This window comes from Thamnophis sirtalis, unplaced genomic scaffold, assembly GCF_051295495.1.
Source record: "Thamnophis sirtalis isolate CommonGarterSnake01/CBP01778 unplaced genomic scaffold, rThaSir2_p1.2 scaffold_7, whole genome shotgun sequence".
In the NCBI taxonomy this organism is placed as follows: Eukaryota; Metazoa; Chordata; class Lepidosauria; order Squamata; family Natricidae; genus Thamnophis; species Thamnophis sirtalis.
In genome coordinates this window covers 38,824,889-38,838,155 of record NW_028261387.1, presented here as the reverse complement: position 1 = coordinate 38,838,155, position 13,267 = coordinate 38,824,889, and the positions used below count along the sequence as shown (strand labels likewise).

The 13,267-nt window shown below is 37.5% G+C and overlaps 1 protein-coding gene across 9 annotated transcripts in view; it reads left to right on the top strand.

Annotated features, from left to right (window-relative positions):
* MAST2 (microtubule associated serine/threonine kinase 2) overlaps positions 1 to 13,267 on the top strand; it is a 265,612-nt gene that overhangs the window by 228,151 nt on the left and 24,194 nt on the right. For all 9 annotated transcript variants that reach the window (XM_087719741.1, XM_087719738.1, XM_087719740.1 and 6 more), the window contains 7 exons: positions 490 to 612; positions 1,222 to 1,331; positions 5,785 to 5,939; positions 6,951 to 7,252; positions 7,568 to 7,786; positions 8,974 to 9,200; positions 11,466 to 11,588. In XM_087719741.1, coding sequence (XP_087575867.1) covers positions 490 to 612; positions 1,222 to 1,331; positions 5,785 to 5,939; positions 6,951 to 7,252; positions 7,568 to 7,786; positions 8,974 to 9,200; positions 11,466 to 11,588 — 1,259 coding nt within the window. The remainder of the gene's footprint in view (positions 1 to 489; positions 613 to 1,221; positions 1,332 to 5,784; positions 5,940 to 6,950; positions 7,253 to 7,567; positions 7,787 to 8,973; positions 9,201 to 11,465; positions 11,589 to 13,267) is intronic.

Here is a 13,267-nt window from a genome sequence, read left to right as displayed (position 1 = left end):
ACAAAGTTTATTTTGTTTTAGTAGAGACTAATATTGGCCAATATTTAAACATTCCTTTAAAAATGCATTTGCTGATAAATAGCTAGGTAGGTCCCAGTGTTTCTATTCAGTGTTCCATATTCTTCCATCAGCAACAATATTAAAACATTTTGCATTCTGCTTTGTTGGTCAGAATTTATGAGAATGAATGTGGATTTTCATTCCTCATAATAACAAAAACTTTATAAAAGACTAACATAATTTAAAAATGCATAAACTTTCATGCAATGTCCCCTTATTTCTTCCTTGGTTAACTAATTCAGATGTATTTGAATTTATGGTTGTTATCACAAAGAGCTAAAACAACCTCACTAGTTCATTATTTTGGAGAAGAAAGTTAGTGTAACATGTATCCACTGAGCTCTGATTTTTGTTCAGATTTTAGATGAACTGTACTTGCTACTATATTGTGAGAATTGTGAGAATTCCTCACAATTGTTGTCATTACAGGTAGTGCTTTTGAAGTGAAACAACACAGGTTCTTCAAAGACTTAGACTGGAATGGATTACTACGACAAAAAGCAGAATTTATCCCACAATTAGAGTCAGAAGATGATACTAGTTATTTTGACAGTAAGAAAAAATGATCAGAGATTATAATTATTTTAGCATTTTGCTTATGTTTCCATAAATATAAGAAATTACAACAGCACTGAATGAGTCATATTTGCAACTTGTCCTTGAAGTTCTGGTCATCCCAACATCATGATCATGAGCTTGGCAATTGGCTTGCACTTAACAATGGTTGCAGCATCCTGTGGTCACATGATCACCATTTGGAACCTCCCCTGCCAGCATCCTGTGGTCACATGATCACCAGTTGGAACTTTCCCTGCCAGCCTCCTACAAGCAAGTCTAGGGGGAAGCGGGCAGGGAAAGTTTCAAACAATTCCTATAACTTGCTCCCCCACCCCTGTTGCTTTTTCTCTTGAGGATCTTATACTTCTCCTCAAGATCTTGTACTCTGTAGCATGTGCTTGCTTGTACCCACTGCACATGCCCGCGTGCCTGTGCATCCTCCCAAATTCCGCAGCAGCCACACTCTGGCATGCTCATGACATACTACAGCAGCCACCTATGCCTTACCACACTACATTTGCTTCTAAGTGCAGAAAATACTTAATACAGTAGGCTTTCTCCTTGTGCAAATACTTGAACTCAAATCTGTTTTCTTGTTTGCAGCTCGTACTGAGCGATATCAACACTTAGATTCTGAGGAGGAGGAAGACACAAATGATGATGATCATATGAAAATTAGACAGTTTTCCTCATGTTCACCTAGATTTAGCAAGGTATGAGGTGTTGCTGACTAAATGGGTTTTGAAAATTCTGATTGAAAACAATTTGAAAAATTCTCTATAATATGCTGGAAGCTCAATGTTTCAAAAGTGGGTCGCCAATATGTACAATAGAGGGCTCTTTATAAAAAGGACTGGTGTCACAAGTTAGTTTGATATATGCCATAGTTCCCAAACTCCCCACGATTGTGCTCTGGAGCATTGCATCAAATTCACAAGGGTGCCATGGAATATTTTGAATTTTTGTGATGTCATATCTTTGCAGAAATTGAACTAGAAATTGAACACTGAGGTCAGGTTATCATGAAAGATTCTAAACATGTATTTGATGACATAGAAGGCACATAAGTGACTTGTTCATGGAACATACATTTTGAAATAAGTATTCCTTACATTCGGTAATTTAAGCAGCATGCTGTCTTTGATCACAATTAGAAACAACAGATAAACTAAAGATACTTATTTATTTTTTTACACATGCACACAAACACACACTATCTTTTTGTTCATATGTATGTATGCATGTATGTATATCTTAGCAGATACTTTACAACTTAAGGAATATTGTAAGAAAATTAAGGTTGATATAAACTGGAAAGGAGTTCTGTGAGTGAGCAGAGAGAATAAAGTGGAAACTAAACCAGTATCTTTAGAGGATGTGATGTTTGCATGCTTATATTTTACACTTTGAAGAATAATACTGTATTCAAAGTGGGTGTCATGGAAGGATCATTTGAAAGTCTTGTCTGACAATTGGGCCAGATAATTTATTAATAACTACCCCGTGATGTGGTGAATTTTTTATAATGATATTTTCTTCAGTTTGATATGCAAATCAGATTCTCAGTTGAGCTCAGTCCTAGAAACATGAATGTATTTTCTCCTTCCAATTAAATCTTTAGTGATTTAAAATGTCAGTGTAAAACCACTGAGGCATGATTGAATACGCACAGTGGTCAGTTGGGGGTACAGCTTCCTTTTGAAATACCTCTTCGAGTTAGGCTTATTACTATGGGGTTTGGGAAGAAGTAGATTAACTATGGGTTTTTAAATGTTACCAACTGACCCATTTTCAGCATTAAACAGATAAAGTACGGCTTTCCAAAATGTCTGTTTCAAATGTTGTTTGAGCTGTTTTAAAAAGAATTCTAGGGAGTACCAATGCAAGAAAATATGTTTTTAATCCAATTAATTGTTATATATTTAATTATGCATGTGTGTTGTATGTACGTGTGTGTATGTATGTATGTATGTATGTATAAATAAATATAAATAAATATATATTAGTATGGTTAATTTTTTCCACTCCGAGAAAGTTTTGGGTTCCATTATTTTTTTATTCTTCATCACATCTATATGGGTTAACCGTTTTCACAGAGTTGAATTTCTTAAAGCATATTGTATTGTTAATAAAAGTTCTGCTCCTGGAAGGTCCATCAAATTCCTACTCTTTATTTATTTTTTATAGTATTAGCACATTCAATCCTGAGGTTTTGCTTAATAGAAATGATTTTTTCCCTTCCTAATTTTATTTTATTTATTCTTCTGTTGGTTCTTCTTCAAGATTCCCAACAGTTGTCAGGCCATCATTGTCCTCTTGTTGTAGGCATCTATCTGACTGTCCATCAGAAGGACTTCATTTTGCCAGATTCCCCCTGGATGGGTATAAATTATGGCTTATTTGCCTTGGTGAAGGTAGACATTTGTAAATATTACATTTATTAAATGCACACATCTTAGTACTTTAAGTGTGCAGTTCTCTGTCTGGAAGCATGATTGTTTCTCCAAAGCTTCTACTATATCCCAAATCCCAAATATCCCAAATCCCAAACTTTTCATCTCTACCCCAAACCACCCAAACAATGCCCTCGACGTGATGTCCCGATGCCTGGAGGCTGTGCTGATCTGGATGGGGAGGAACAGGCTCAAGCTCAATCCCTCCAAGACGGAGTGGCTGTGGTTTCTGTCATCCCAATTTGTGCATCTTGTTCCATCTTTGATGATAGGGGGAGAAATTTTAGCCCCCTCAGAGAGGGCCCGCAATCTGGGTGTCCTCCTGGATACACGGCTTAGTTTAGAAGAACATCTGACGGCCGTGACCAGGGGGGCCTTTTACCAGGTTCGCCTGGTACGTCAGTTGCGCCCCTTCCTGGATCGGGATGCTTTGTGCACAGTCACTCATGCCCTCGTCCTTTCTCGCCTGGACTACTGTAACGCTCTCTACATGGGGCTGCCCTTGAAGTGCACCCGGAAGCTTCAACTGGTCCAGAATGCGGCTGCGCGGGTTATCATGGGGGCACCCAGGTGCTCCCATGTTACACTTCTTTTAGGCGGCCTGCACTGGTTGCCGGTTGTCTTTCGGGTGCAATTCAATGTACTAATTATGACCTTTAAAGTGCTGCATGGCTTAGGCCCAGGGTACCTGTGAGACCACCTACTGCCACCGGTAGCCTCCCATCGTCCAGTGCGATCCCACAGAGTTGGCCTCCTCAGGGTGCCATCGGCCAGACAGTGTCGGCTAGCGATCCCCAGGGGGAGAGCCTTCTCTGTGGGAGCGCCTTCCCTCTGGAATGAGCTGCCCCCAGAACTTCATATAATCCCCGACCTCCGGTCCTCCCGATGCGCCCTAAAAAGTTGGCTTTTCCAGCAAGCCAGCCTGGCCTGAACAAAACAAAATAAATTATTGATCACTGTTAATTTTAATTCAATTTTTTTTAAAAAAAATGTCATTGTCAATTTTAATTGGGTTTGGGATATTCTATTTAATTTTTTTAAACTTTTGTATTATGTGTTTCTTTTAATGTTGTATGCCGCCCTGAGTCCTTGGGAGAAGGGCGGCATATAAATCTAATAAACCTAAACCTAAACCTAGTGTCTGGGAACAAAAGTATCACTTTGGGAGACTGATTGAATTTCCTGTTGCCTGTGAGGGAACCCTATGATTTTTACTTTTATCAAGGGTACCACTTCATCTTGCCAATGACTAAGTATCTATGGTGGCATTCCATCATTTTTTGTGAAAGGAGATTTCTGATTCACTTGCCAGAGAATGTCAGGACTTTCCTAGGCTAGTACAGACTAACTTGATATACTCTTGTCAACGCATGAGCAAGAATGCAGGTGGTGATGGCGATTTTAAACTTCCACACTGCTTGCTCTCAACAATTCTGTAAATCTATATAGCATCCGTTATCAGTGAAAGATCTGAAGGTAAGAGGAAATTCAGGTTTCCTTTTCTTAGGATGTGTTGCTTCAAGAGAGCACACATAGTTTGAAAGTTGTCTGGGTATAACTTTTGAATTATAATGTCCACTAACAGTTCTCTTTGTATTACTGTCAAAATCTTTTGAGCCTAAAGATACCATTTTAAATACATCTTCTCCCATTGAAAGTAACTTTTCTAACAGCTGTCTTATTGGCTCCTTACAATGAGATGCTGCTTTTCTTATTTTTCATAGGGACAAAATCATTTCCCCAGGTTATTTCCTTCCTTCTGAAGTTAGTCTTAAACCTTTTCTTCAATCAAGACATTGTTTTGCCTTTTTTCATAATCTCTAAACACCATCACTTCATTCTTTGGAAACCAGTTGTGTTTTCTCTCTTTATTTGTACTGTTTAACATCATTTCTCGAGGATCAATGTTATTCCTAGACTTCCAAGGTCCATTTAAATGATGTGGTTTTACTTGTAATGGTAGTTTACGTTGAATGGTCACCTGTGAATCCACACTGTCCACTGTCCCATTGTGCTTGGTCTCAAGTAACTCACTGTTCCTTCAGAATCTCCATGTTGCTCTTTGGAATTAAAGCAATATGGTGGCATCTGAGCCTATTGTCACTATACATGGAGGAGGATATTGGTTGCTGTACTTTAAACAATTCTGTAAAGTTAGAATTGTTTGTATAGCACTTTCCACAGGTTTACAGTTTTATGTGTCTAAATTCTCAGATTCTTGAATTCTGGAGAATACAATTACAAATAGGTAACAGTAGCTAATCAAAAGACATAACCAAAATCATAAGACCATTCCTGATCTCAGCAGGAGCACTTATCATACAATAGCAGAGTTGGAAGGGACCTTGGAGGTCTTCTAGTCCAACCTCCTGCCTAGGCAGGAAACCCTATACCGTTTCAGACAAATGGCTATCCAACATCTTCTTAAAGACTTCCAGTGTTGGGGCATTCACAACTTCTGGAGGCAAGCTGTTCCACTGATTAATTGTTCTAACTGTTAGGAAATTTCTCCTCAGTTCTAAGTTGTTTCTCCTTGATTAGTTTCCATCCATTGCTTCATGTTCTATCCTCAGGCGCCTTGGAAAATAGTTTGACTCCCTCTTCTTTGTGGCAACCCTGAGATATCAGTATTTAAGTATTTAAGTTAAATTAAATCAGTATTTAAGTTCTGAATAATTTAGTTTGCTGATGAACAGTTACATTGTACCTGTAGGTATATAGCAGCATGGAACGTCTTTCCATCCACGAAGAGAGAAAAACGCCACCACCCACCAAACGGAGTTTCAGTGAAGAAAAGGATGACAGACATGATAGCCTTGTGAGCTTGAAGAGTCAAGACCGCAGCTGGGTGATTGGATCCCCTGAAATGTGAGTTTGTGGGAATATATATTTTAACTGTTCTACTTATTTTGGGGGGAAAGGGATGCTTTTTGGAGGGAGAAAAAAAAACATGTATGAAATCAGAAATCAATATGCAATTTTAGTCCAATGTTTAATTTAGCTTTATGAAAAAAGGGAGATTGGGATGAAATTAATTCATAGAATTAGAATTTCTAATTTCTAAGTTACGGACTTATAGATAACATCTTGTTCAATATCCTGCTCAAGCAAGATTCACTAGACCATCTGCAAAAGCCTCTGTCTTAAAAACCAGGAGGACCTAAATTCTAAATCCTTTGAGGCATAGAGTTCACAGGGCGACTTTGGACATACAACTCTCTCTCAATACAGACTACTTTATAGCTGTTAATAAAACTGGAAACTCCCCCTCATAAGCTGCTTTCCTGTAAAACAGGGCTCCCCAGCTGCTGGGCCATGTCCCACTATCAGGCCGTGACCTATTCAGAATGGGGCCAAGTGAGTGGCTGGCCAGAGCATGCATGTGCAGCTCAACTTGCACAAGTGGCGGCCAGTGGTCACTCAAGTGCATGAGTGGTGGACCAGCAGGCCGGTGGATTGGCAGGCCAGTGAACACTAGCATGCATACATGCCAGCCCGCCACTCACACAAGTTGAGCTGTATGTATGCGTGCTGGCTCACCACTCACACGAGGGCTGGGTCTTTATGCCCCGGCTCTCCACTCATGCTGCCCAGTTTCCTTCTCCCCTCTCCCCAGCCCAACCACCAACCTGCAAATGTTGGGCACCACGGCTGTAAAAAATAGTCAAGATATAAATGTAATAAACAGCTAAATAAAAATAAAGTTTAGTCTGATTTTTTCCTTGTCCTTCCTTTCTTTCTTCATTTATTTGTTCAAATTAATTATCTTTGCTTGATTTTAGTATTACTATGTTTGTTTACCACCATTAATGGATTTATGTTAAAACCCTGTTGTGTGCAAACTGCGTGATGGCAATGTGTTTTGTTGTTTTCTTTCAGACTGCGTAAACATATCTCAGTGTCTGAATCCTCTCATACAGAGAGTGACTCCAGCCCACCTCTAACTGTCCGTCGGCATTGTTCTGGGCTTCTCGAAATGCCTCGTTTTGCTGTTTCATCTGAGGAAGAAGGAAAAAAGAAACAGTTGGACGAGACATCTTTGCCTTTGACACAACCTCGGGAATGTCTTCCTTATCTAATTTCAGAACAGTCTATAAAAAGAGAACTCCAACTGGGTGATAACGATGAACTAAAAACTCCTTCTTCAACTGTTAGTAGTATGAGCAGCTCAACGTTTACAGGTATATGGGATTGGCAGCAGTGTCTCTAGTTCTTGGCCTGTGATTGTAATTTAGCCTGTCAGGTTAGACCAGGCCTGCACAACCTGTTGAGGGGAAAGGATCACATTGATAAATTAGAAATCCTGGTGAGCTGCGAATACCAGAAGTGCTGTTCAGCTGTTCTACAGCTAGTGGAATGGCAGAAATGCTAAAGTGGCTCTAAATATATAGCTTTTTAAAGGAGACTGGTGGGCCATACAACACACATACCTTTGGAGGAATAGCAAATAGAAATTCCATATGGTTTTGACCTTTTTTTTTAAAAAAAAACTGTAGGTGGGAACACTACAGATGTCTCCAATCATTATATGCGCAACAATAGCAGTGAAAGTCCAGACTTTATGACTCCCAAGGCTACCAGTGATCTAGCTGTGCGGCGAGCTCGACACCGGCTACTTTCAGGTGATTCCGGGGAAAAGCGGACCTCCCCACGGCCTGTCAATAAAGTGATCAAGTCAGCATCAGCTACTGCCCTCTCCCTCTTGATCCCCTCAGGTAACCTACCTATTTCATTTTTAAAAAATCAAAACAAAATCGACTACAACTAAGTGTGACAATAACCACTATCTTACATCTTTTTCTGGGTTTGCCAAGAACCACATTATTCTACCTTTAATATAATAGTTTTGCCATGGATAAGCTTGTGCTGTAATAAGAAGTGGAATATCACGGTGGTCGTTTTATTATAGCTATGATTAGTACATTATTACTTTTAAATCTAACTTGTTTTGATAAATCATTTCATAAATGATTTATCAAATAATTTGTGAAATCATAAATCAGTTCAAACGTATTTGATAAATCATTTCCAAGGATCGTGAAGTTCATGTTAGCCACAGGTAGTACTGTGTTGACATTGCCAACAGGAGAAACATGGATGTATCTTCTTGCTGAGTGCCAGTAAAATTGCCAGTATCAGCTCTGCTCTAACCCCTAAGGCAGTGGTTCTCAACCTGTGGGTCAGGATCCCTTTGGGGGTCGAACGACCCTTTCACAGGGGTGGCTTAAGACCATCAGAAAATATATTTTTTTGAAAAAATGTGGAAAACATAAAATAATTTTATGGTTCAGGGTCACCACAACAGGAAGAACTGCATGAAAGCATTTAATTAGGAAGGTTGAGACCCACTGCCCTAAGGAAAAATGATACCATCTAAGAAAGCTTATTATGAACTCCAAAAACCTGAATTTTTTAAAATAATAATAATAATAATGAAAATCCAGAATTACCTTCCCAAAAGAAGAACCTTAATATATGCTATAGCACTTAATTCTTTGCTTTTAAGAGTTAGGAAAATGTGTTTTCAATCTGTAATTACTGTAGGTTTAATTTTGTTTCCTATAGTTTCTTTTGAATACATGTTTGTGGTTCATGGCAGTCTAAACCTGGTGCATTTTAATGTATAGTTTCTTTAAAAAATGAATAAAAAACCATAGTTTAAAATATTTCATTTTGAGCACATATTTACAAGTGAATTGCACCAGGTATAATTAAATACCAAGTTGCCATTTTCCTGATAGTAATCTTATAGCATCTTTTTCCACAATGGGGAAGAAAAATAAAATGTAGCTTTCAGGGTTCTGCTATCAGAAAGCTTATTTCCCCCTTAATTCATTATTCAAGTTTTATTTTCTTTTGAAAACTGTTTTCTAATTTGGAAGCATTTTCTTTGTTCATGTAGAACACCATACTTGTTCGCCATTGGCTAGTCCAATGTCACCTCATTCTCTCTCCTCCAACCCATCTTCAAGAGACTCATCTCCAAGCCGAGACTATTCTCCTGCTGTTACGAATCCCAAACCACCAATCATCATTCATCGAGCTGGGAAGAATTATGGTTTTTCACTTCGTGCAATTAGAGTCTACATGGGGAACAGTAATATCTATTCAGTGCATCACATAGTCTGGGTATGCTTGGACTTATTGGATTTTTATATCATGATAATTTTTATATCATGATAATTTTTATGTCATGATAATAAATAATTAGCCTGCTTTGAAAATTGTGCGGTACCTTTAGCAATTAAAAAAACTTGCTTATACCTAAACAATCTTTCCCAGAATTACCTCTGGAATGATGACTTCCTTTGTAAAAGAAAATATAAATATTTAGTTGATGTATGTGCATGGAGATATCAAAATTGAAACATATAGGTTAATTACATTTAATTCCTTTTGAGTTGTCTTGTCAGTGATTGCCTATTTCAGATCTCTCTAGCTTTGGTTTTTTTTACACATCTGTCTTAGTTAATTCATCAGAATTTTAAGTTTAGTTCAGCTGTGTTATAATTTATCTTACTTTGATTATTTTCTTTGTAATTATATTGTTATTTGCCTGGATTATTTTTCACAATGAATATTGTCTGTTATGGCATGTTCACAATTGAAGGGAAGCAAAATTATGTTCCAAGTTCCTTTACTCTGTGTTTATTTAAGTAGAAATTGATCTTTGAAGCTAATTAGCAGCAACATAATCATAATACAAAATAGAATAGTTCAGTAAATTGATTTTTGATCCTTATTTGTTATGACTTTACAAAAATTGCATTATGCGCACAGCTGCTAATAAACATAAGCCCCATGTAACAAATAGAACTGTATCTTTTTTGTCATTTTATATATAATTTTCTTAAGAATTTTAATTATAATAGTAAAATTAAATTTAAATTAAACAAAAGAAAATGAAAATAGGAATAGAAGAGAGAGAGAAAAAAGAATGTAATATAGAAAAAGTAATATATAAAGAAGTGACTTTCAATCTTTATCACAAGCATAAGCAAATTTAGAGATTCTTTACACGCTCTAAGATTACAGATATTTACTGTTTATCCCATATTCCATCTGTAAATAAATCCATAAACACCATCTTCTCAGTCCTGGTGTCAGCAGAAAGTTCATAAAGGGTTGCCAGATGTAATAACATATCTTGATCAAATAAACCAACTTTATATTCCTTCCTTTTACTTCTAATAGTCGTAATCTTCAGTACATTCAAATATTCCCACAGAATTTTATTTCTATTTGTCAATATCTTAGTTTGTCATTTGTATTTCCCTTTTAAATTTTAAAACTTCAGTCAGTTCATAATTCACTTTCAATACTATCCCTATCTCGCTAGATAAAAATGTACTACATATGTCATTTCTTTAATAACTTTTTTTGGGCAAAATCTTTACATAGAAGCAGACATCATTACCAACATTGCTGATATTGTGGCTACTAACTCCATTCTCCAAAAGTCACCTTCAGTATTTTCAATGTTATAATGTTTTGCAACATTTTATTAGCTTGTAAATCTTTCCCCCACCAAAAATTTTAGCCCCCTCTAATGTCCTATGTTTGAAATCATGAAATTGCTTCTTTTTCATATGTCTTGTAAAAACTCAAACAGAATCTATTTCCCATGGGAAAATATATCAATATTCCAACTTTATCTGGCTCCTTAGTACATTTATCATTTCTGAGATCAAAATATTTAGATTTTTGCTGCTTATTTCATGTTCTTCAAATTCTGAAGCTTATGATTTAAATTTTCTTTCATTCAGGATTAAAGGTAGACTCACATGGCATTTTCAAAGTAGCTTAGAGAAAGTTTCCAAAAGTTTAGAAATAATTAATGAGCAATTTCCGAAAAAATTTAGAAAGTGAGGTTTGCAAACCTCACTTTAGTGTCCTTTAAAAGCCTGTACTCTGGTTGCAAACAAGATGGATAATTCCATTGTCTCTTGATGTTCATACCTTCAAAAAAATGCTGTCCTCCTGTCTCCTTACAAGGAGTAGCTATCTAGAGCATATGTGGGTGATCTCCTACCTTCTCCTTATGCAGAAAGGTTTCAAAGAATCAATTCAGTCGCTGGTTCCTTTTATTTTTGCCATAGTTGTCAGCTTCACGTTTGCAGAGCTGTTTTCAGGTCATCATATTATACCTGGAAGTCAAATCTATGTTATTTGTCAATCCATTTTGATTCTGAAATTTCAGTACTACTAACATTTGAGAATACTTGAACACTGGTAGGACAGACTTCACTAAGAGCAGTATATGATTTGCAAGCGAAATGCTCTAAGTACAGTCAGAAGCGTAGTTGTTTATGCATGGGATTGGAATGTGCTTTAATATGAACAGATTATTAATGTATTGCTATTGTTATTTAACTTTGTTCTCTATCATTACAGCATGTAGAAGAAGGTGGCCCAGCAAGTGAGGCTGGTCTAAGAGAAGGAGACTTGATAACTCATGTGAATGGAGAGCCTGTACATGGATTGGTTCATACAGAAGTGGTAGAGTTGGTCCTGAAGGTAAAGATTGAAAATTGATGCTGCTGTACAATAGGAGTGATGTCCGTCAGCTCAAATATTTAGTTAAAAAAATGTTTCCAGTAACTTCAAACTATTTAAAATGATTTTTTCCATAGGAGGATCAGGTTGCACATAATACTTTTTAAAAATCTGATGTTGCAGTTGCAGACTACTGATGTTTTCATGACTTCCAGATAGATTCGTGCAGTGGTGTCAAACTCGATTTCACTGAGGGAGACATCAGGGTTTTGTTTGACCTGGGAGGGACATGGCCAAGGTAGGTGTGGCCAGCTCGACATGACTTTGGCGGCGGTGCCTGTGGCGGCCTGAGCACTCTGCCAGAGAAAACAGGCTCCCGAGCTCCAATTTAGGCTGCGTCGGCCTCCTGCAACTCTCTGCCATTGAAAACAGAGCTCAGGTGGGCTGGTCTTTGTTGTTTCCAGGGCGGCCATGTGGGCCAGTTTTAAGCACCCAGTGGGCCGGATGCGGCCCACAGGGCTTGAGTTTGACACCCCTGGATTAGTATAATGCATTGTATATATTTGCCCTTTGAAGAAGATTTAGAAATTGCAATAAAAAAACAGCTGCTAGATTGCTAACCAAAATTTGATCCAAGGCTTGATGAGGAGACCACCTCTTAGCATTTCTACATATTTAATGATCCAAAGCCACGAAAAGTTTTTTCTTCCTAAAAAGTGCTGAGAACTAGTACAGCTCATCATACCTCATCATAATATAATTGTATATATGGCTGTATATACAGTGAGTTTTTAAAATGGATCTCTGAGCACCTCCACTTTCTTCTTCATAAGGATATTCTGCTTATGAAATGCTGCCACTCGTCCTTGGATCTATCAAGGAAGTGTTTTCAGTGCCAGGCAACAACTTAATTTTCCAAGACGTTTTAAATCTGGGTTTTTAGGTGGCAGCCCTAAACCAATTTTGTCTGTACTCTGCAGCTAATCAGGATCGGTGCTGATTGTTACTTTCATAGAAGACCAAACCACCAAGAAATGCCAGGCTTGGCTTCAGATTACTCTGAGAAAATGGCAATGGCTGGTTAATTTGTATCAAGAAAACTTAGAAAGATGGAGTTACTAGGAGACAAGCGTGACTTGAGGGCATTTTAATTCATTTAAAGTTCTTGGGTATTTTCAAGATGTTATTGATTGAATTTAATTATTTTCTTGTATGGGATTACAAGTGTTGTGAACTACACTTATGTTTTGTTTAAGTAGAAAGATAAAAGTATTGCTAAACAAGTAGGCTATTTAAGGGAGAGCCAATTTGGTATAGGAATTAAAGCATCAGACTAGAAATCGGGAGATTGTAAATTCTAGTCCCACCTTAGGCTCAAAGCCAACTGGGTGACCTTGGGTCAGTCACTTTCTCTTAGCCTTAGAAAGGAGGCAGTGGCAAACAACTTCTAAATCTTATGAAGAAAATTGCAGGGACTGGTCTAGGCAGACAATAGAAGTTAATAATGATCAGAGGCAAAAAGAAATCCGTATCTGGTATAAAATGTAATAGTACAAGTAGTAGTATGTTAATTATAGTCAAGATATCCCATAGAAAACTAATCCATATAAATATGGAAGACTTTATTACATGATATAACTGGGGGTGGGGGTGGAATGGAACTGAAACCATAAATATCCCCACCCACTCAATTAAATAAT